We start from the raw sequence: 22,371 nt of genomic DNA on the forward strand, positions 1-22,371 counted from the left end.
TTTGAACTAGTATTAAATTAGTTAGAGCACGTTAATTTGAACTAGTAGCTTTCTGTTACGATGCAGCAATGCAGGCTACCTGGAGATTGAGAGGGATCATGCTGCAGAGGGAGTCCTGCTCTTCCCAGCATGATACAGGAGCATACATCTCCCGTTGTATGGTAGAGCTGAGAGGCCTGCTGAGGTAGTAGCTAAAAAAGCCTTTCCTGAAGAGCAGGGAATTATTCTACTTAAAGCTTAGCTTTCAGAAATGGAAGTGTTATCTCGATTTCTTGGGCATGATGCTCGTTTTGAGCCAGTGCTATGCAGCCACTGAGCTTCTTTCCTACAAACATTCACATCTGTAAAGACAAAGGTGCTTCACACCAAGCTGCAGAGTGTAACACCTCTATTCCCAAATCATTTGTGTGCCGTTACGTAAGCAGTTCAGTAAATGCAGCCCAAATCCACCAGCTGCCACGTGGGCTGCTGAGCAGTGCACTGAGATTCCGAGAGCGTTTGGCTCCACTCTACAACACAGCCAGGCCATGCAGAGCTCAACATCTGTGTGCTGCATTGCTGGAGTCACTGGGGCAGGTGGAACGGCTGGATCCTGGCTCCTGGGGCCTTCCTTCATCCCAGGCCATGCTGCTGTGCTGATGATGCTGGGCAGCCCCAGAAGAGGACAAGCAAGCTGGTGGCCCTCAAGTAAGAGATCCTTCTTTCTGTGGTGCGTGGGAATGGGTAGGTGCTTCTGATGCATGCTGCACGGCCCTGTGATGCCTGCAGTGCTCTGGAAGCAACCCAGAGCAGAGCTGCTACAGGTCCACTAACAGCCAGGAGAATCTGGAGTGCTGACAGGCTTAGGAGGTGCTCACACTGCTTCCCTGTGTTAGCTGGTAGCATCCCATCCTAGCAAGATAGTGGTGGAGAGCTCTGCCTGTGTACCTCTTTGCCCAGAGTGTTGCTGAAGGGTGTTCTTGAACAGTTGGCTTTGTGCTGGGATATCCTGATGTTTAGAATTAATTGTTGTTGTTGTTTTTTTCTTTACAGAATGCATTTTCCAGGTCGTGCATCTAAGGGGAAAGAGAAGCTGTTAAATAATTTTGGAAGCCTCTTTTCCTAAATCACAGATCCATACCATACTAGAGCAGTGCTGTTGTTACAAGGAGTTAAAGGTTCTCTCTGCTGCAAGTGAGAGCTAAAAACAGGTCTTTGGCCACGTGCCTGATCCTATCAGAGCTACAGGGATGTTCAGAAGAAAGATCAATAATTAAAGCTGCCATGCAAAAGTAATGTTGCTCAACTCAAATGGCTCTGCAGCGCCTGCTCAGACCAGAGTGTTTGTGTTCAGTTGTTTTCCAACTGATTTTTAGGAGTATTACCAAAGTGTAAGAGTTTCTCTAGGAGAATTTTGTTAGCTCTGTAGTGCATTAAGGTTACTCTGGGCCTTGATGGAAAATGTGAATTGCTTCTGGTAAGAGTTTGCTTTCTGATCTTTAAAAAATTCCGTCTTCTGGGCCTGCAATTAAGAATCTTTTATTTATAAAACCTCTCCTACACAGGCACGGATGGTGCTGGTGAGAACTGGGAAATAATTTCCCTTTAATTAAGCTCCTACATATCACACAATGTTGTTACCTGAATATTCATCCACAGTGCAGTTTTGTATGGTGTATTAAAACCACCTACAGACCATTCATTTCCACTGCATCAGTTGGAATTGGGTTGAGCGGAGCGTTGGAGTGCTGCAGCACGGCTGCTGTATGCCAAGCAGTTCAGCTGATAAGTTTGTTTCTGTGCTCTGTCAGGTGCTCAGCTGCCTGCAGCCTTCCTGTGGCAGGCTGTGTGTGTGAGCAGGCTGTGTGTGTGAGCAGGCTGTGTGTGTGAGCAGGCTGTGTGCTGCACACAGCTGCCCCTGGCCTCCCCAGCTCTGCAGGGCCCCTCTGTGCTCCCTGCGGCGTGTGCAGATGGGCTGCACGGCATGCAACCAAATATGAGATGTGCTGATGTGATACAAGGAGCCTTGAGGTCAGGCTGGTGGAACACAGCCCATGGCCAATCCAGTTTTCTAAAGAAATGTCCTTACTGACTTCATGCTCATCTTCAGGTTTCCTGTGCAAGCAGAGCAAATCTGTGTCTGTCTTAATAAATGAATAAATGTGAATGGTATCTCTGATTCTTGGGCGTGTTTTCAGGCTGTAGCTCCTCATCTGATTCAGATAGCTGCATACTGCATACTTTTTGCATAGCCCAAAAAAGCAAATAAATTCAGGGTTTTGTATTCCTTTCTTCCCTTTTACTTTATTGATTCCATACCTGAGCTATGTGCTGGCTGTTGGGTGCTCAGTTCTAAGCCATCTCATTCTGCTCATGCTTCTCATAAAGCACTCTGGAGCTCCCTGTGGGGCTGTGGATCCTGCCACACAGCTCAATGCCTCCTGCAGGTACACGTGGATCCAAGCCAGCCTGAAGATCACAGGGAATTAACCATGAGCTGCATTCAGGCTCTAATTGTTAGCATGCTGCTCTAAGCACTGAACCATTTCCCATTTCATCTCTGCCTGAAATTTAGAAGAGCAGAGCTTTTTTTTTTCTTTTAAACCAGGAAATGCATTCAGTTATGTTGTATTGAGAGTGCATTATCTTCTAGTGACGTCGCTGCCCTGTGACGTTGCCTGTGAAATCACAATTCTGGTGGTGCATCATTAGAATTCTGTTTGTGCCTGTGAAATCTTTGGGTTTGTTTTTTTATTAAACAGCAAATCTGCAAATTCAGTAAGAGCATGAAGCTGGTGAAGGAGTTGGCAGCACGTCTGGGTGGCATTCTGTGCAGTCAGAGGGCTGTCAGAGGTGTGGGTGTTGCTGAGCACTCAGCCCAACCGTGGTGCAGCAGTTAATGGAGCAGATTGTCAGAGGGACTGCAGGAAGCAGTGGCATGGCAAGGAAGATGTGATTGATGTGTGAGAGGTAATACATGGCCTGTAATGAGAAATTTCCATTCCAAATGAATGGAAAAATAACGGATGGGGATAAAATTGGTAGCGTCACTTCCTGAAGTGACATGTAACAACATGTTTGGCTGCTTATTATTCTCTTGAATAAGCTGTAACAAGGCTGAAATCCTCCTGATTTCGGTACTTAGTTCAGGTTGAATTATGGTAGGAAAAAAGTGTTATTTCTGAAGGTGGCAATAGGAAAAAAGTCCTGTTTAAGGAGATGCTAGGAATATGGTGATGTTTGTGCTTGCTCACCTTGTCTATGCTCTGGAGCAAAAGCTTTGGCTCTGCCATCACGTTGCCTTTGTAGGATGGATGTGGCTCTTGTTACCTTCGAGGAAAGTCTGCCATAAACTCAGAGCTTGGAAGCACAGCACCCCAAAAATACAATAAATTACAATGAAAAAGCTCCAGATCTTAGTATGTACCCTCAGGAGTTGAGAAAGCTGCTGAGCCTGAGCCCTGAGTTGTCTTTGTCCAAAATCAACAGGGAGATGAGCCATAAAAACCCTCCCCTGAAATATAAGTGCTGCTTAGATAGTGGAACTCTGATTTTGTCTTCCTGATGACAGCTGCTTTGGGATCTTTAGAATCACAGATTTATAGAATGGCCTGGGTTGCAAAGGCCCACAGTGCTCATCCAGTTCCAACTCCCTGCTGCGTGCTGGGTTGCCATCCAGCAGACCAGGCTGCCCAGAGCCACATCCAGCCTGGGATGCCTGCAGGGATGAGGCACCAAAATCCCTTTAACATGCATTTATTGCCTTCAGACACCAGCCCTGGGTGTGCCAGCCTTACAGCTTTCCAGAACAAAGATTCTGAGGAAGGAATTTGACCTGCGTAGCACATTTGTGAATTACTGCTTTACATTTGAAGCTTTTCAGTCTGACAGATAAATGACAGGCGGTGCCTCTTCCAGCTGCATGCAGCACAATTACAGCAGGGCTGTTCCGGAAGGCTCTGGCACTGGGGCTGCTGAGAGCTCAGTGGATTGATGGCACGGGAGCAGCGTTTGCCTGAAGTGCGATGTTTGCTGTGGTGCAGTGATGTACTGGCATCTCCCTGCTGCTCTCTCACATTGCTTAGCTAATGTGCCTCAGCTCAGGCGTGAAGGGAATAAATTGGTAGGTGGATAGCTGCACTTGTGTGTGCACTTGTGCTTTGGCCTCTTTGATTAGTGCCTATTGTTTATGGCTGCAGCTCCTCACACCCCTTCCCCTCAGACCCTTCCCCATCTTTGTACTCCTCCTTTGGGAGCTCTCTAATAGAATCGTAGAATCATAGAATGGCTTGGGTTGCAAAGGTTGCAGAGGCCCACAGTGCTCATCCAGTTCCAACCCCCTGCTGTGTGCAGGTCACCAACCAGCAGCCCAGGCTGCCCAGAGCCACATCCAGCCTGGCCTTGAATGCCTGCAGGGATGGAGCATCCACAGCCTCCTTGGGCAACCTGTTCCAGTGCCTCACCACCCTGTGTGTGAAAAACTTCCTCCTAATATCCAAGCTAAACCTCCCCTGTCTCAGTTTAAAACCATTCCCCCTTGTCCTCTCACTGTCCACCCTCATAGTTTTATGTCCTTCTGATATTTTGGCACCCAATCTGCACCCAGTGCTTGTGGTGAGCAGACTGGGACAGTCCCTCTGCAGGGGATAAGTAGGTAAAAAGTCCAGTTGAGAAATAATTCCACATTCATCTGGGAATTTCAGGCTGGGTAGCCCCACAGCCCTGGGCACTACAAGGGGAAAATGGCACATTACAGAAAGCTGTGATGAGATGGAGTGCTGAGGCTGGGGCTGGTTGGGCACTGTCCTGTGGTCCTGCTGCTACCAGGGCTGGGTGTCATGGTCTGCTCTTTTGGATCTTGTTTGATCAAGTGGAATGTCTGGATTGCTCATTGCAGCACAAGCTGTTGCCCTGATTTTTTCTTTTAAATCACTTTTACTTTCCTAACCTTGAGATAGGATGGGGTTCCAGAGAAGGTTATGAAGATGCTCAGAGGGCTGGAGCACCTCTCATAAAAAGACAGGCTGAGGGAGCTGGGCTGGCTCAGCCTGGAGAAGAGAAGGCTGTGGGGTAACCTCATCGCAGCCTTTCAGTACCTAAAGGGAACAGGGGGGAAGAGCAACTGTGGACACGGTCAGATAATGGTAAGAGAAGGGAGAAAGGACTTAAACTAAAAGAGGGGAGATTTAGATCAGGTATTAGGGAGAAACTCTTTACCCAGAGGTGGAGATGCCCTGGCACTGCTTCCAAGAGCTGTGGTGCCCCATTCCTGGAGGTGCCATGGTTGGGCCCTGGGCAGCCTGAGCTGGGGGACAGCCAGCATACAGCAGGCGGTTGGAATTGAAGGTCTCTTCCAATCAACCATTCCCAAATTTAAGGAGCATGCATGCTTTTGATCTGCCTGAAGTCAAACCAGAGCATGGCAGAGCTGGCTATCAGAGCACAGTGCTGCAGGCTGCAGCAGCAGCACACTGGAGGCACAGAGCAAAGTACTACGACAGGCACACAGCCACCTGTCAGCAGCTTAGCAGCCCTCACTGCACTCATCTCAGAGCAAAATGTCACATCTTGGATGGGAAACATTACGGGCTTTGATGGGAGATGAAGATACAACTGCTTAGTGTAATAAAGGAATCTTACTTTAAATGCAAATGCCTAGCTTGCTTTTACGGAGTTGTAAGAACTGAACTGCTGTCTTGAAAATGATTAGTCTTTTAAGCATCAAACAAACCTGTTCACAGGGTTGCTACTCTCTCTCTTGTAACCAGCTGCACTTGCTACAAAGAGCATCAACATCTTCTCAGAGTGATTGTGGCAGTTATTTTACCAGGTGTAGATGCAGAATAGTACAGCAAGGAGTCAGGGTGGCTGTGTGTCTGTGGTGGGGCTCTGGTGGCTCCCAGTTTGGAGATAGCCCTGATAGAATCTAAAAGGCTGGCTTTTTGCACAAGGCATTTTGTCACCTGGTGGTAATAAGAATAAAAACCTTAATAATTTCTGAGCACACAGCCCGACTGGGCTGCTTCTATCATGTCTGTGCTATGGTTTTACCAATACATATCTGCATGTTAAGCATACAAATGAGGTTGGGCAGTTTCTGCCCAAGTTCTGGGTGCTGGGTCTGTGCCGTGCCAGCTCAGTGTCACCAGAAAGGAGCTCTCAGGACTTGCAAGTTGCTCTGGTCTGTGTTTTTCACAACACAGCTTTCACCATTTTACAGTGATGAACAGCAAATCTTTGGTAAATATTCAAATGAATATTTTCCCTTTTAAGTAGAGGGAGAAAAGAATCAGTCCTGCAACAGTAGCTGCTGGCCCAAATAGAAGCACACAGAAAGCCTATGCTGCTTTTTTTTTTGCCAACTATAGAAGAGATGTTGCAGAGAACATGAGATGTCGCATCTCTGTAGTCAACAAAATATTGTAGTTCCCATTGCAGCAAATGCCTTTCTTTGTGCCAAAGTGGGTGCTGCGTTTCAGGTTGCCTGCTTAAGGGGGTCTGTATAACTGTGTGTGATGTCCCTTCTCTTACAAAAGTCTCTGTTTGGTTTGCAGCAAGGGAAGCCCTATGTCTTTGACAGAGTGTTACCTCCCAACACAACCCAGGAGCAAGTTTATAATGCCTGTGCCAAGCAGATTGTTAAAGGTAGGTGTTGTTCTTCTTTATTGCCATTTCAGGGGAAGGAAAATGATGTCTCCCTGTCCACTCAAGCCATTTAAAGACAGGATACTAGAGCAGTCTATACCAGAACTTAGTAATTATTGCAGGCATGGCTTTTTGATGGCTTTTTTTTGTCTGTCCCTGAGTGGTTCCATGCAGTGGCTGGCCTGCTTGCTCCCAGGGTTCGGTCCTCAGTTTTTCTTTTAAAATCACAGTGTTCAGATAGTGGGGATGTCGTCACAGCTGGCCACAGCACAAAGCTGTGTGGTGAATGCTGTGGGTATGGGAGATCTGAGGTTGCTCAGAGGTGCAGGAGCGGTGCTGGAAAGCTCTGCAGCCTTTAGGGGAGTAGGCAGCTTGGTGAGCTGGATGCTGCCTGCAGGAAGAGGGCCTGGGCTGAGCTGTGTTGATGGCAGCCCTGGGTTTTGTTCAGGAGGAAGTGGGCTGCCATCACACATGTAGTCTGGGCGATAAGGGATCAGGACCAGAAGCTAATTATTTGATGTTGTAGAGAGGAAATGAGTCATAAGGCTCAAGTTGCCTGCTCTCTGAGGGGAGGCTAATTACAGCAATTCTGATTTCTTCATGTGGGTAAGCCTTTAACAAAAACTGGTGGCACTGGAATTTGTAGAGCTTAGAGATCATTCAGATTGCTGACACACAGCTCCACTTGTAGATGTGTTCCAAAGAGTTCCACTATTCTAGTGTGTGCTGATGTTGGATAGTTGATGTCCAATAATTGGTTTGCCTTTTTTGTGTGTGTGATGTCTCACGTGGCTCTTACAGGCAGCAGTCCTGAGTTTCTGTTTCTGTGAAAGTTAGATATAATGAGAGAAATAAAACATTGAATGTTCACTTTGAAGCCTAATAAAGTGAAGAATGTGATGCAGGCTGTTCTGTTTCTGATAGTTGGGTACAATGTGATTTACTTCATGGAAATATCAGCTGAAGGTGCCACAATGTGAAGCAATATTTAAACCTTGGAGGCTTTTCAGATCAGTTTTCAAGGTTACCATTTGTTATCAGACTTCATCACACTCCCATGAAGTGGCTGATGGTTTCCTTGTGATTAATGTTATCACCAAAAACACCAGCTGGACTGACAGGCTCTAAAACAATGGCTGTCATAATGATGTTGACAATAAGAGTGATCCAAATGAGGTTTTTTTTAGCTGAAAAAGAAATGGGATTAGGTTTAAGTAAGTAGCTCAGTAATTCAGCCAAAGTATGTCACATTCTGTACATGAGAAACGTAAGGAAGGAGATTTTGAGAAGCAACCCACTAGGTCTGGTGCTGGGTGGGCACTGCATGTGCTCCCAAAGGCTGCATTTGGGCTTCACGATTCCAGTCCATAGAATCACAGAATGGCCTGGGTTGCAAAGGAGCACAGTGCCCATCCAGTTCCAACCCCCTGCTGTGTGCAGGGCCGCCAACCAGCAGCCCAGGCTGCCCAGAGCCACATCCCGCCTGGCCTTGAATGCCTCCAGTTCTCACCATCACTCCATTTCCAGGTCTCCAGAGCTCCACAGCTGCTGTGGGCAGTGTGTTGTGGAGCTTTACTGGGCAGCGCAGTGCTGCTGGTGCTGTCAGATTTTGTGGATGCCCGGTGCCAGTGTGTCTGTGTTGCCACATTTGCAGCAATGCACCATCTGGCAGCAGTGCTGGGACTGAGCCGGGCGGCCATCCACAGCAGTGAGTGAAGCTGAAAATCAATGCAGAGAGGGCTCAGCAAGGAATGGACAAGAGTGGTTGAGCTCTCGTGTTTGTTATGAGTTACATAAAACCCGCAGCTGATCTTTGTGGGATCATTCCTGTTCATCTGTTGTTTTTTTCCACTTGAAGTTTTGGGCAGGCTGTTTGTCTCAGGGCCCGTCTTCTCTTTTTAGTCAGCTGACAGATGGTGAATTAACCATCTTCAGTGGAAAGCCTTTCACCAAACATCCCTTTGGCAGGCCAACTATCATGTGTCTGCATGTAGGCAGCATAGTCCCACAAGCAGGGCCACAACCTACACACGTTACTGCTTGGGCCATGGTGCCTTGGGATGCATGCAGTGTTTCCATTCAGGATTTCCAAGTTCTCACAGGATTAATAGCTGTTTTCAGCATTCCTTTAACTTTCATGGCATGCCCGACGTAAAAAAGTTACACATATTGTTTTAAATTACTCTAAATGAGTTGGTGGCTCTCTGGTTTGTATGCTGGGAGATCACAGTCTGTCCCATTGCAGGCCTGGACCGTCTGCATACATACATGGGGAGATGCAAACAAGGAGATTACATTTGTCTGTGTAATAATACTTAATCTGGACATGTGCATATATATACAGGCAGTGGGGTGGTCTGATGGGAGCAGCAGAGTCAATACTACTGATCTTTAGACTAAAGGTTTCTTCTCCTTCATTAGCTGCTACAGTAAGTAGAATCATAGAATAGAGTCATAGAATGGCCTGGGTTGAAAAGGACCACAATGACTGTGTAGCTTCAACCCCCCTGCTATGTGCAGGGTCATTTTAGAAGTATACAGTATAAAGAACTGTTCTGCCTTGATTGGAAGTCTATTTTCAACAGAGCTAATTCCTGTTTGTCTCTCTTCTTCCTTTGCTCTCCTGCTTTGCTGACAAGCTTGAAAATTTATAAGGCTCTGAACTGTTGAGTGATAACAGCAATAGAAAAAGTGTGAGCTTGTTTAACTTCGTCTTTGGAGGCTTGAAGATAGCAACTTGCATTGTATGTTTCTGACTGACCTTCTGCATTTTAGATGTATGAAACACTGATAGTGCAGCTTCAAGATGCCATTATGAGCTTTAATTGTTTTCCTCCTCCTTTGCAGATGTTCTTGAAGGCTACAACGGCACAATCTTCGCTTATGGGCAGACATCATCAGGAAAGACACACACCATGGAGGTACAGTGGCAAAGTTGAATCAGTAGAATTTTATGTACTGCATGCTTTAACAAACCTACTAGCTGGAACAATGAGCTGTGAGGGGCTCATTAATACAGACCACTATGGCCTTTGCATATTTGTCATGACAGCTTAGCCGTGTGTATCAATTGTGAAGAAGCTGAGTGAGATTCCTTAATCCACAGGGAATACAGTAATATGGATACAGTTCCCTTACATGCAGGATTGTTCAAATTCATGCCGTGGTTATTGGTCTTCTCATTTGTACTCATCTTCTGGGAATACCAGCCTCGCATGCTGTGGCACAGATGGATGAACTGATGCGTTTGGAAATTGTTGCTTTAGAGGAGGAGAATATCTGCTCCTGTGGCTGAGGTCCTAAGTCTGTTCCTATTTCTGCTACAGGAGTTGCTACAGTGTCTTTTTTCTTCTGTGTGAGTTTTTGTTTTGGTTTGGTTTGCTTTTCCCCTGCTGCTCTGGCAGACACATGCATATATTCTCGTCCCTTCCTATAGCAGAAGGATTATTCAAACATTTAATCCTAGCACAGGATTGTTCTGTCACAGCACTGCACAAGCCACATGTATTTGTCTTAAAGCATTTGGGTTCAACTATGAACTTTCAACAGGAGATCTAGAGCAAAGCACTGCTAAATGAAATGAAGGGAAACAAAAAGCTGTCCTTTGTTTAACAGCGTCAGATGGTTTTGCTACGTGATTAACACAGCTGACCTACCTGACCTGAAGGGTAAAGGAGAAGGAAAGCAATATTCTCTCGAGCCAGTAGGCCCTGATGAAATTGCTGTTTAATTGCCACAGTTGCTCCTTTCCTGGAGGATGCAATAACTGATGCCTCATGTCTTATTAAGTCTGTCCTTGCCTCCTTTGGAGACTAGGGATGGGGAAAATCACTAGCTCGGGCCTCACAGATGGCACAGTGACTGAGTAATCCACCCGCTCTGAATGTAATTACATCAAAATGTCTGCAGGGCTTGAGCGGGTCCTTCCACATGGCATGGGGAAAGATCTCTTAAAGCCAATTTATATTCGGAATTACAAGCTGTGATGAAGAAAACGGCTGTAGAAAAATGTCCATTTTGCTTTTTTAATAAAAAAGAAGCTGTCATTTCTAAAGTGGAATCAAGTCTAAATGCAGTTTAATCCCTCTTTGACTCTCACATCCCCTTGTAATGTTGCTACAGCATGTTGTGGAGGAAAAAATAGTCTGAAGTTGAAGAAATATGAAATCCTGTATAGGGAAAGGATTTTCTGTGAAATGCAGAGTGCTGCCTGGTATCAATGTTAGGCTTAACCAGGGCACGGTGGTGTAATACAGCCAAGAAGGGCTTTCTGACATCCACCTTCCTCCTGGGTGAATAAAACATTTAATAAAACATAGCAGGATGAATATCTTCTTTAAAAACATGTAGGTTTTTTTCGACAGGAGAAACTGATTGGCTCTGCTGTTACATTACAGTTTTCAATAGCAAGTCCCTCCTTGTCAACATCTTGAAGTCAAGCAGCAGTGCCTCAAATGTTGCTCTTCACTATCCCCTGTCTGCTTGCTGTGTAGGATCACAGAATTATAGGGCTCAGAAGGGATCGATCATCTAGTCCAACCCCTAAAAATTAATGTTGTTTTTAAAATGAGGCCTTAATGAGCAGAGAACTCTGTCCTGGTGCTCTGGGGGAGCTTACTAACTGCAGTGTCAAAGTGACAGCAGCAGCAGCAGCAGCACTTCTCTCCAAACTCATTCTGAGGTTACAGATAAACCCATGGCAGTGTTTTCCCTGCAGATTTCTGTGAATAGCCATCGTTTCCTTTGTTTTCCCTTCCAATGTATGCTCTCTGTGGAATTCCTGTTTTAATAAAAATCCATTCATAATGAAGTTAAACCAATTATTTTTCAATGGAGTGCTGGTATTATAGTTTTTAAAGCAGTGAATGTCATCTTGCTTCATTGCTTCATTGCTATTCTGACAGCACTGACTTAAATAATGAGAAAACCAAAGCTCACAAAGTTGTAGGTGCAGTGATTGAATTACATGCAGCCTTAATCATTTTGTTTTACAAATTAACTTACTTTCTCACTACAGTGAAAGCTATGGAAAGGAAAGCAGACATACTACACAGCTCCTAGAGGTTAGGAGAACAGGTAAACAAATACTTCCCTGAGTTGTCTTTTATGCAGAGACCAAGCACCCTTCACCTTGTGCAGTGCAGCACAGTGCAGAGATGCCAGAGCTGACACATCTCTGTGCAGGCAGAAGTCCCTGGGACAGAGCTCTGAATTCACACTATTCTTTGGCTGAGCTAGCAATCCATGCAACAATCTAAGCACTCCTAGGGAAAAGGAGGCACTGCTTAGCTCCTTTGTTTCTGGATCTGTAGCTGCCACAGCTAGCTGGATCATGCATCTTACATTGCTTTATAGTTTGGATGCACCTTTGGTTGCATATGGGAGTGGTGAAGAAATACCAACAAATTTCTGTTTATCCTGGTTTACTAAAAGCTCCTTTATCCTCTTTGGGAAGACTGTCTGTGTGCAATAATGCAGCACGGGTAGTCAGTCGGCTTTGGTGGAACCTAAGGACTTCTTCACTGAGAAGGAATGAATGAATAGTGTGAAAATTGTATTGCAGTGTCTGTCCAAAACCAGTGTTGTGTAATGGAGCTAAGCATTGTGCAGTGAAGCCTTTGCTGGCAAGGCAAAACACAGTGCTGGGTTTTGTTTCGAGTGTGCATGCATACAGATTTCTTTCCCCTCCCTCAGGAATTTATTTAATCACCCTCTTTTTCATTTTCTGAATTAAAACACCATAGTGTACAACCAGGACTTAGCTTTTGCAGAGCTTCATAGGGTGATGTGTATAGTATAGCATTTAACTTCTTCCACTGCAGAAGTTGATATTGCTTATATAACATGAATAAAATGCTGTTCAGATACAGCTGAGAGCTGCTTTAGAGGGAAAGCAGTCAGGAAAGCTACTGATTTCTCTCTTTCAGCCTCTGTCTTCTGTTCTTCCCGCTGATATACATAGTTGAAAGGGAGAAACCTGGTAGCTGCTTTAAATGCAAGCTGAGAGAGAAGAAGAAGAGAGACAGCATTGGTTCTTCATGTTAGATTTCCCTTTATCCTAGGCTAATGACTCGACTGCCATTTCACCAGCTTCAGCATGAAATGATGTCAAGGAAGACTCTATTTAAGTGCACTAATAAAGGCTGAGTCGGTCACAAGCAAATATAACTGAGAATTGTGTGTGTTTACGACTTTCTGCCTGTGTTAGTAAAACTTTCTTGTTGCTTGATAACTGTTAGCAGCTCCAGCTCAAATCTGAGCTCCCATCATTGAGAACTGCGTGGCTACCCGTTTTGTTATTCCCAACCAATATTTGGAGTACAATGCTTTGTTGTGCAGATACTGATGTTCTGAAGATCAGAAGGTACAGTCTGATCTCAGGGTCCTGATGGTGTCTTATGCCTCTTGACTTGAGTGCTTGTTATCCCATATTTATGCAGGTTCACTGAAACGTGGAAATAACAATTGAGCATGCTGCAGTCAGACAAGGTTTTTATTTCAAGTCTATGTTTTTATTCAGGTTTCAACCAGTGCCATCTTTCCAATCTGTGTCTGATTTTTTCAAAATGAGCAAAGCAATTAAAAGCCAAGCAGCCAGGGCAGTTGGTTTGATCTCATATTCAGTTCTTCCTAGAATAGTGGAAGGTAGCTGTGCAAATTAACACAGAGAACAGTGGTGTTTGTGAGGCACTGCTCTCTGGCAGCAGGCCACGCAAGCTCAAATCAGAATATATTACTCTAATCCCCAAGTCCCCACAACACAGCCTTCTCTTTAGCTGTTACTGGCAAAAGAGAATTGGGATGCTTTAATGCTTCTTGTTTCTGATGTGTTTCCAAATAGCTGATTTTTAACTGGGAGCAGCAGGCGGTAATTGGAAAGTTTGTTTTGTTTGTATTTGTTTATCTGTCTTACATCAGAGAGTGGCAGTGTGCATAGCAGCAGGACAGCATGCATCACAAGTGGTAGGAGCTGACAAAACAGATAGGTGCTCCATGGGGTGAAGAGTGCTAACATGTTGAGTCACCCTGCCATCTTTTATGTGTGTTTGCATCAAGCAAATCCCCACGGAGCAGCAGGCTTGTTTGCAGAGCCCCACTGGCTGAAGGTGTGTTTGAACAAGGCTTTCCCTTCTCCTGTGCTTAAGCAACACTTTCCAAGTCATGGTTTGCTTTTGTGTCCGTAGGGGAAGCTGCATGACCCTCAGCTAATGGGAATCATTCCGAGAATTGCACATGACATCTTTGATCACATCTATTCCATGGATGAGAACCTGGAGTTTCATATAAAGGTAAATGCAGGGTGGCACGTTATGTAATGGGTCAGCTGAAAGAAGGCTGAAACTGGATTCTGGTTAGAGAGCATGGCTGCAGAGTTTTTCCTTTCTCCTACCTGTGATTCAAACTGCTTTACTGAGGACATTTCTTAGAAGATGGTGCTCTGGGCACATGCATTTCAATAATTCATCTGAATACCTCTGAACCAATTACTGGTGTGCTGGAAGGAGTAGTTCTTCTTGTACTGGGAGCATTTAAGCATACACATGAAGTCACTGCTACATGAAGTCACTGCTACATGAAGTGCAGACAGAAGCAACCTCACAATAAACCATCTAAATATTTGAGTAGACTGTAGAATGTAGAACGTTGAGCTCTTCAGAAGAGACACCTTTGAATTTTCATAGAAATGGTTTTTGTAGCAGTGACACTGATTTCTTTTCATCATCTGTAAAAGTCTCCTGTCTATTCCTATTCTGCATGATAACATTTTGATGCTAACAGATGGGGACCCCCTTGTACAAGACACCAGACATATTAAATTCCTGTCCCAGCAGAATTTTATCACTCTATAAATCACATTCTGCCAGCACTGAGCAGTTTTTGTGGATTCCTACCCTAGCTGACATCTATGAATATTGTAACAGAAAAGCTGCCTAAGTAGCAGTGAATAAGTGAGTGATGATCAAGGAGCTGTCATTTAGAGAAATGCACATTCTGTCATTTGGAGCAAGATTATAACCAAACTGTCACACTCTTTTAATAACTAAGCCAGCTCAGAAAACGAATATCAATTTTTTCTCCCTCTCTAATTGAAACCCATTAAGAACTGGGAGGGGAACTTGATGTCTCCTGCATGTGTGGGTCCACAGCAGTGTGTGTTAATGGGATGATAGATAGCACGTGAGCTGAGTGTGGGTGAGCCAGGCTATTGAAATGTGTGGTCCAAAAGATGGCTTTAAATGTGACACAGACAAAGAAAATGTCCCAAATGGAAGCATTTCTGTATTTAATAGCAGTTGTCAAAAACAAACAAACAAATATATAGCATTCTTTTTCACTTGAGATAAAATGATACTTTACTAGGTGGTTAGAATTTATGGATACCTGCAATTTAGCCATCTGGTATTGGATTTGCTAAATAATCCCTAGGTAAATCTTAGTTCTGGTGCAGTTAGGCACCACTCTGACAACACGTTTCTGTTTGCCCCTGTTGGAGCTGAATGCCCTTTTATTCAGATAGTCACTCATTCATTCGACTTCTTAAACTTATTTTCTGTTCTTTATCCCAAGCACAGTTGTCTCTTTCTGTGACAGAGAAGCTCGTTTTCCATTTGCTGTTTGAGACTTGATTCAGGAAAGAGCTTTTACAATATGCTTCATTGTAGAGTTTCATTTAATGTGTGTAAGTCAGGCTTGTGTTAGTGGTGTGTTAAACCACGGGCTGTGCTGTCTGCCTTTGTGCTGGAGAATATTGCTCTGCCTCTTGTCAGAGATGCCCTGCAAGTGGTGTCACAGCAGTGCAGTGGTGAAATGATACTAACTGGGTTACACTGATTCTTTTCAATATTTCTGTGTCCAAAAGTACGAGGAAGCTGGGTTTGTCTGAAGCTTTTTGACATGCATTCCTGATGGACCAGCGATAAACAGAGGGAGCTTGTTGGCATGGAAATCATTCAGAAGAGAAAGATGCAATTCGAAGCATGCAGGAGATGGGTTTTACTTTTAGTTTGGTGCTTTTCATTTAGACAGATAAATATAGGTAGAAGCATTTTTAAACTGCTGGAGTTTAAATCCGTAATGCTTATGATTCTTTAATTAGGTTTCCTACTTTGAGATCTATTTGGACAAAATAAGGGACCTACTTGATGGTAAGTTTCCCATTTTGGATGTAACTACGTGGTGGTTGGTTTGCTTTGGGGCTTTCTTCTCCCTTCAGTTCTGTCTTTGAGTGATTTAATTTGAAGTTGTGTGACTGTGATTGGGTGTCTTTTTGTTTGTTTGTTTGTTATTTGTTATTGTTTTTCCCTTTGCTTTGCTTCCCTTAGGTGGAATTTTATGGGAGATAACCATTTGTGTGTCTGTATGTTACTAAAAGTAACTTAGGCTTTTTGGAATCAGCCTGAAGACAGAGAAATGTAAATCATAGTAACACTCAGGAACATCTACTCAAGCTTTTTTTTTGAATTCCCATGAGACCTTCTGATTCTTTTTGAATTTTTGCTGCTTTGAACAAATTCAGATCATTTAGCCTTGATCATACCAAGACAAGCAGTGAAGGAAAGGTCTTTTCTATAAAGGTAACTATAAGGAAACAGGTACAGAAAAAGAAACAAAATATATGTACAGAAATAGCATTAGTTAATAAGGAGTAGGCAATTACTACACTCTGCATTGACAGATGTAATACATTCAGAATATATTTAATATATTCAGAATATTTGCATTTTTGTGTCATGTCTATATTTGACACAGTCTTATGTATGGAATGTTCCTCATGGTTTCCATCTTTCTTTCTAGTGTCAAAGACAAACCTTGCTGTACATGAAGATAAGAACAGAGTTCCATACGTGAAGGTACGTGGCGAAGATGAAGCTGAACCTTTCATTTTTCTCAGGCAACAGACATATACATTCATTTATGCTTGTGTACCTGTGTGTTTACTGAGATGATTCAACTGATGTTCTGTCTTGAGTGCTCAAGCAGTATTAGATCCTGAATCCAAACAGTTTCTTGAAATATTAATGGGCTTGAATCATTTGTTTGCTTTGCTTTACTGACTTCAAACATTTACAATGTGTACTAGTGATGTTAAATTCTCAGTATTTCTGTGTCTGTTTCATGTGGAATATGAAAGAGAACATCTTGAAGAATTTTTTTAATACTTTGTCACTGTAGTCTTGCAGTATTTTAGAGCAGATTTGTTGGGCTGGGATTTCACAGAAACTGATTCATGACTTCCTGTGCCCTCACTTAGATACCATATATTTCTTGTGAACATATGTGAACCCTAATAATGTACATATGATATCATTCTGTTTATTCTGACCCTGGAGAGGGTAAAAATAGTAAGATAGTTCCCTTACTAATATTGCAGAGAAAGAGTGCTCTGTCTTGTGTGGATCGAGAGAGAAAAACTAATTTGGATGCATCATCTCACCCAAATTAGCAGTAGGCATATATGCTGTGCTGTTCTTTATGTGCTGTGTCTGGAAACTCTCTCCTGTACATTAGGATTTGACTGAGTATTTAATTTTGGAAAAAAAAGGCTCTCAACTTTTCCCATCAACAGCTGCTGGAAGTCGTACCAAGGCAGGTGTGGGTCACTGCCTTGCTGGTGGTTGGGTCTGGTGTTGATGATTCTTCTCCTTATTTGATAATCCATGCTATAGATTCTTGATGGCATTTGGAGTACTTGCGCTCTTCTAAACTTTTCTTGTGTTTCATTTCCAGGGTTGTACAGAAAGATTTGTATCTAGTCCTGAGGAGGTGTTGGATGTCATTGATGAAGGGAAAGCTAACCGCCACGTGGCTGTTACAAGTAGGTGTTCTGTGGGCTTACAATTCTTTCTCTGTCCATGATGTTGAACACACATTCTTATTGCAGTTCTACATCAACACATCTAAATAGTGTTATTGTATCACGTGAGATTTTTCTGTGTGTGCTGTATACTCCTGAAGGAGCACAAATGGAGAGAACCTTCCTTCCTTTCTGTATCCCTGCAATGCTGTCTTATTTTACTGTCAGTGTTAATCCTTTTCATACTATTTCTGGTTCAATTTCATTGGTTTGGGGAAAAGATAAACTTTTCTTTAAGAAAAAAAGGGAGGGGGGGAAAAAAGCTTTTTCCAAGCCTGTCATGTATTATGGTTCTGGTTAATTTAGGTCTTGGTGGGAGGAACTAAGAGCTTGTTCCATGGTCTGTGGGTGTGACATGCTGCTGTCCAGGACTCCAATGAATGGACTCTTGTGCTTGAATTTGTTAGGCGTTGGATAGCACTGAAATATAACTTCTTGTCACTTACACAACACTTTTAAAATGTGATTCCTCTGCAGATATGAATGAACACAGCTCTAGAAGTCACAGTATCTTCCTTATTAATATTAAACAAGAAAATGTGGAAACGGAGAAGAAACTTAGTGGAAAACTGTACCTGGTAGACTTGGCTGGAAGTGAGAAGGTAGTCTTTCTTCATAAGATGTTTGGAGATACTGGTGAGATTACTCAACTAAGCACGTGCATATAAAAATCTCCCTTGGCTGAGGATAAGCTTGTTTTGTTGTTCTTCCAAGAGCATCTTCAATTGTTGCACTGCCCCATCTGCACTGACTTGCCAGTAGCTGAGCCTGACTGTTGCCTGCTCTCTCGGTAGGTCAGCAAAACTGGAGCGGAGGGTGCTGTTCTTGATGAAGCTAAAAATATCAATAAGTCTTTGTCTGCTTTAGGCAACGTGATATCTGCCTTGGCAGAAGGAACTGTAAGTAATCCTGTTTTGTGCTGGTTTAGAATAACTTTATTTATCTTTCTTTATCATGCATATAATAAGCTACGGTTTCAGTTCAGAAAGAAGGAAGTATTGGTTTTTCAACCACAATCCAATAATGGTTTTAGTAGTCTACTGAAGATAAAAAAGCAAATTGTTAGTGATTTCACTTGAGTGGTTATCCAGTGCAATTCATCATAGCACAATCAAAACTGATGAACTTTGGAGGACTGTATGCCTCAAAGTTCATTAATCCTGTCGTTGTTGACTGATATTCTCTACTGCTGTTTAAAAAAATTGTTCATGCATCTTATTTGTATTTTGATTAGAAAACTCATGTTCCATACCGTGACAGCAAAATGACCCGGATACTTCAGGATTCCCTCGGTGGAAACTGCAGAACCACCATTGTTATATGCTGTTCTCCTTCTATTTTCAATGAAGCAGAAACAAAGTCGACCCTGATGTTTGGACAGCGGTGAGTCCTACTTGGCACGAAGATAGATAGCTCTCATTGGAGCTCTTCCATGTGTTCTGAGCCAGGTGTGCTGGTGGCAGTGACATGAAGAGGCGTTTTTAAATGTGGAGGTCACGATTTCTGAAGTTGTTCAAAAGACAGAACTGAAGAACTTGAGCAGACTGTCGCTTTATTCTGTATGGTACCAGTAAAAGAAGTATTAGTGTTGGCCAACAGCTGCTCTACTTTGGAAATTATGAAGTGTTCTCATAGTTCTTTGAAGTTTTGTGGAGAAGATAATGGTGTTGGGCAGTTTTCTGCTGGCTAATTCAGTGGAAAATATTGGGTATTGCTCTGCCTCCTACTGCTGTTGTCGCTTTTAAGATGTATCTTCTCCTTGAATGCCATCTCACTGATTATTGTTATGGTTGCAAAAAAATATTTTTTTAAACAGTAAATTCAGAAAACTGAAGAATGTGGATGCAGTGTAATGCTGGCAGTTTTGATAGATGACCATGATGGCTTTACATGTTGAGAGCATCATTCATAATTTAGGAGCAAGCAAGGATTAACAAAATGTGGAAGTGGTTGAAAGGCAGATTTTATTTGTGTGCGTATCATTGGATGTAGTCATATGAAATACATTTGGAAAGGCTGCCAAAACAGTCAGGCTCATTACATGATTCCTTCTATTGTAACTAAAGAGAATTCTGAGAGTCATTTGCTTTGTGTCGTATAAATTTATTTGCATGATAGCAAAATGAAGAAAATTCTAGCAGCTTAAGATTGTTTGAGAGATTATTTAACAGTTTGTACAATAATTTGATTTATCTTGGTCAGAAAATAGGTTGTGTCTTCCACTTGGCATAAGTTTTGCATTAAATTTGACACTGTTATGGTGCATTTTACATAGGGAATTAAAATCTTGTATAAAAGACAAATCTGATAATCTTGTATTAGTTCATCTCCCCGCTGTTAGTGTTTGAGGTGAGCTCTTACTTGGATTTTCCTTGGATTTTGTTGAAGGAAGATGAGCTCTGTAATGCATTCACATAAGAGCATACAAAACTACAGGATGGGCCCCAAAGGGCACGGAGATGCAGTTGGTGTAGCCCCTCTTAATGGACAGCTGTGGGGATTAAGGGTGATGCTGTAGGTTAAGGCTGGCAGACAGTTCCACAACGCTTTCCCCATCTGGCAGTGCCAGAAACAGGATTAACTTGTCTGCTGCTGGGATTTGTGCAGGTGGGGAAGGATCTGTGCGCAGTCAGGTAGCTGTACGTAGCCTGGATTCCTCTGAGCTCTGCTTCCTATAGCATGGAAGTCAATATAAATTGTTAACGACTCTCAAATACAGAGATTTGCTGATTTTGTAGGTGGCAAAAGTTTAAATATTTGCATGGATCGCAGTTGAAACCTCCCCATGTAGAGTTTTCTGACTTCAGATGGTTTCAGACAAGTGTGGATCTTGTACTTCTGTAAAACTAAAGAGCATTCCCAAAATTGCTGCTGGCTCCTCCTGTGTAAGGCTCTGGTGTCATGGTGTCTGCTGTGGTTAAGAAGTAAAGCTGCATTTCATTTTAAATTGCAGGTAGGCACTGTGATGGGTTTCATTCTGTGGGCTCTGTGTCTGCAGGTAGAGTCTGAAGTAAAAGGAAAGGTGAGCAGTAAGACTTAACAGTTCAGAGTAAAGGAATTACAGGGCCATGGAGCATGGATTTGTGTGTGTGGCTGCTTTTAAAACCTCTAGATTCATGAAGGGACTTAATTTTGGTCTGCAGTGCATGACCATGCTCCAGGATCTCTGGGAACTTGTTTGCATGGGTACCGAGGGATCCGTATGCAGAGGAAGTCCAGTTTCTGTATTATTCCAGCTCACATTTCTCTTGGTTTCATTTCTCTTTCCAGTAATCAGTAAAACTTGCCTTTCTGTTTGGAAAGCAAAACCATTTTCAGACCTCCTTTCAGACTCTCCTGGCTAGCAGAGCTTGGACTGCAGTGACAGGACAGCTGAGAGCAGCAGAGGGAGTTCACCTGCTACACATGCTGGCCATCCCACCACAACCAACCATAAACCTCGAATGCAAATCATGTGCTAGAAATGCTTAACACTGTTAGGAGGAGGAAGGTTTGCTCTTTCTAATCCATAGAAGTGTTCCTTGCTGAAGACTAGGATGCCAGCTGAAGGAAGTGGGAAGAGGGCCGTGTTCTTTGCGAGGCAGCTTGATTAGTGAGTAATGTGTTGGTCGTTTTTAGTTTTCTGCTTAGAAGCTATAGAGTTGTGCTGAAACAGGAGGTCCTGGGGAGCATTTAATTGTGAGGAAGGACATGCAAAGAGGAGGGCTGCTGATGTGCCAGCCCTGCAGAGGAGCACACTTGCTGTACAAGCAGAGTGTTGTCTGTCAGCACTTCCAACAACAATATTGCTGTCTGTGGGGAATGGTTTCATTTCCAGGCCCTTTGGCTGTGATATTCCATTTTTCTGATGTGACAGCATTAAGGGCTGAGTAATGTTAAAGGAAAGGTGTGTGACTCATGGTTGATTACCAGATCCTCCATTTTGCTAAGCAATAAAGAAATATCACCATTAAAGTAAGTGTCGGGGTAAAATTCATCTTCACAGGCCCAGCTGCAAATTCATGGGCTCCTCTGTTAGCAGTGACTTCTTCTTTCTTCTTTTTTTTTTTTTTTGTTTTTGGTGTTTTTATGTTGTTTTTAATTGTAGTTACTGCTGCGTGCTTCATCCATCAGCAGTGCAATGCAGTCAGTGTGTTTTATGGCATTTTTTCAGTGAGTAGAAATGTGGGCTTTTAGCAGAATATAAGACAGTATGTAAAAGCCAACCATTAGGTGTCTGCATCTTTCAGAAGTACAAGGTTATTTTTCAATTCTTCTAAGGTAATTAAACTTCTGCGTGTCACACAGTGCAAGTCACACTTTTTGGCAACCCTGCTCGTGGCAGAGGGGTTGAAAGTGGATGATCATTATGGTCCTTTTCAACCCAGGCCATTCTATGATTCTGTGATATTGAGAAGGTGATTCAGAATCATTAAGTGAAGCCATGAAGGAGATGATAGAAGATCACATGCCCTCCCCAGGGAGAGTTAGCCAGTTTATCTATAGCTGAGGGCAGTTCCTTGCACTGGCACTTCAGCCCACCACAAACCGTGCTCTGTTCTTCCATTACTTAAACAGAGACCAAATTTCTCCTGTGTTTGCTAACACTGGGTATGTCTGGAGAGGCTCAGACCTGAGCAGTGAGGAACAAAGATCTGCAGCTTTCTTCATTCCTTCTGATTTGTTTGCTTTTCCCCTTTAAAAGTGGTTTTGCTAGGGGAGATGCTGTGTGGTTTTTTCCTGCTCGTTTTGCATTTTCTCTTGCAATTGTTCAGGTTTGTCTGGAACTGAGCAGTTTCACAACAGTGAAGTGGTGGTGATTGTTAAACAGATTTGGGTTTGGTGATTTTTTGCCTAGTGGTGCAGCAGCCAGCTTTGCTGCCTACAGAGCAGAAGTGCTTCCTCAGCCAAGC

General features: G+C 43.3%; 1 protein-coding gene across 1 annotated transcript in view; it reads left to right on the forward strand.

Moving 5' to 3' along the window:
• KIF5C (kinesin family member 5C) overlaps window positions 1-22,371 on the forward strand; it is a 65,122-nt gene that overhangs the window by 11,910 nt on the left and 30,841 nt on the right. The window contains exons 2-10 of the mRNA XM_042827431.1: window positions 6,534-6,624; window positions 9,472-9,545; window positions 13,809-13,913; window positions 15,722-15,770; window positions 16,420-16,475; window positions 17,353-17,440; window positions 17,957-18,081; window positions 18,274-18,378; window positions 18,714-18,862. Coding sequence (XP_042683365.1) covers window positions 6,534-6,624; window positions 9,472-9,545; window positions 13,809-13,913; window positions 15,722-15,770; window positions 16,420-16,475; window positions 17,353-17,440; window positions 17,957-18,081; window positions 18,274-18,378; window positions 18,714-18,862 — 842 coding nt within the window. The remainder of the gene's footprint in view (window positions 1-6,533; window positions 6,625-9,471; window positions 9,546-13,808; window positions 13,914-15,721; window positions 15,771-16,419; window positions 16,476-17,352; window positions 17,441-17,956; window positions 18,082-18,273; window positions 18,379-18,713; window positions 18,863-22,371) is intronic.

Source organism: Centrocercus urophasianus, unplaced genomic scaffold (genome assembly GCF_019232065.1).
Source record: "Centrocercus urophasianus isolate 14NV4802_14NV808 unplaced genomic scaffold, USGS_Curo_1.0 seq_28, whole genome shotgun sequence".
NCBI lineage: Eukaryota > Metazoa > Chordata > Aves > Galliformes > Phasianidae > Centrocercus > Centrocercus urophasianus.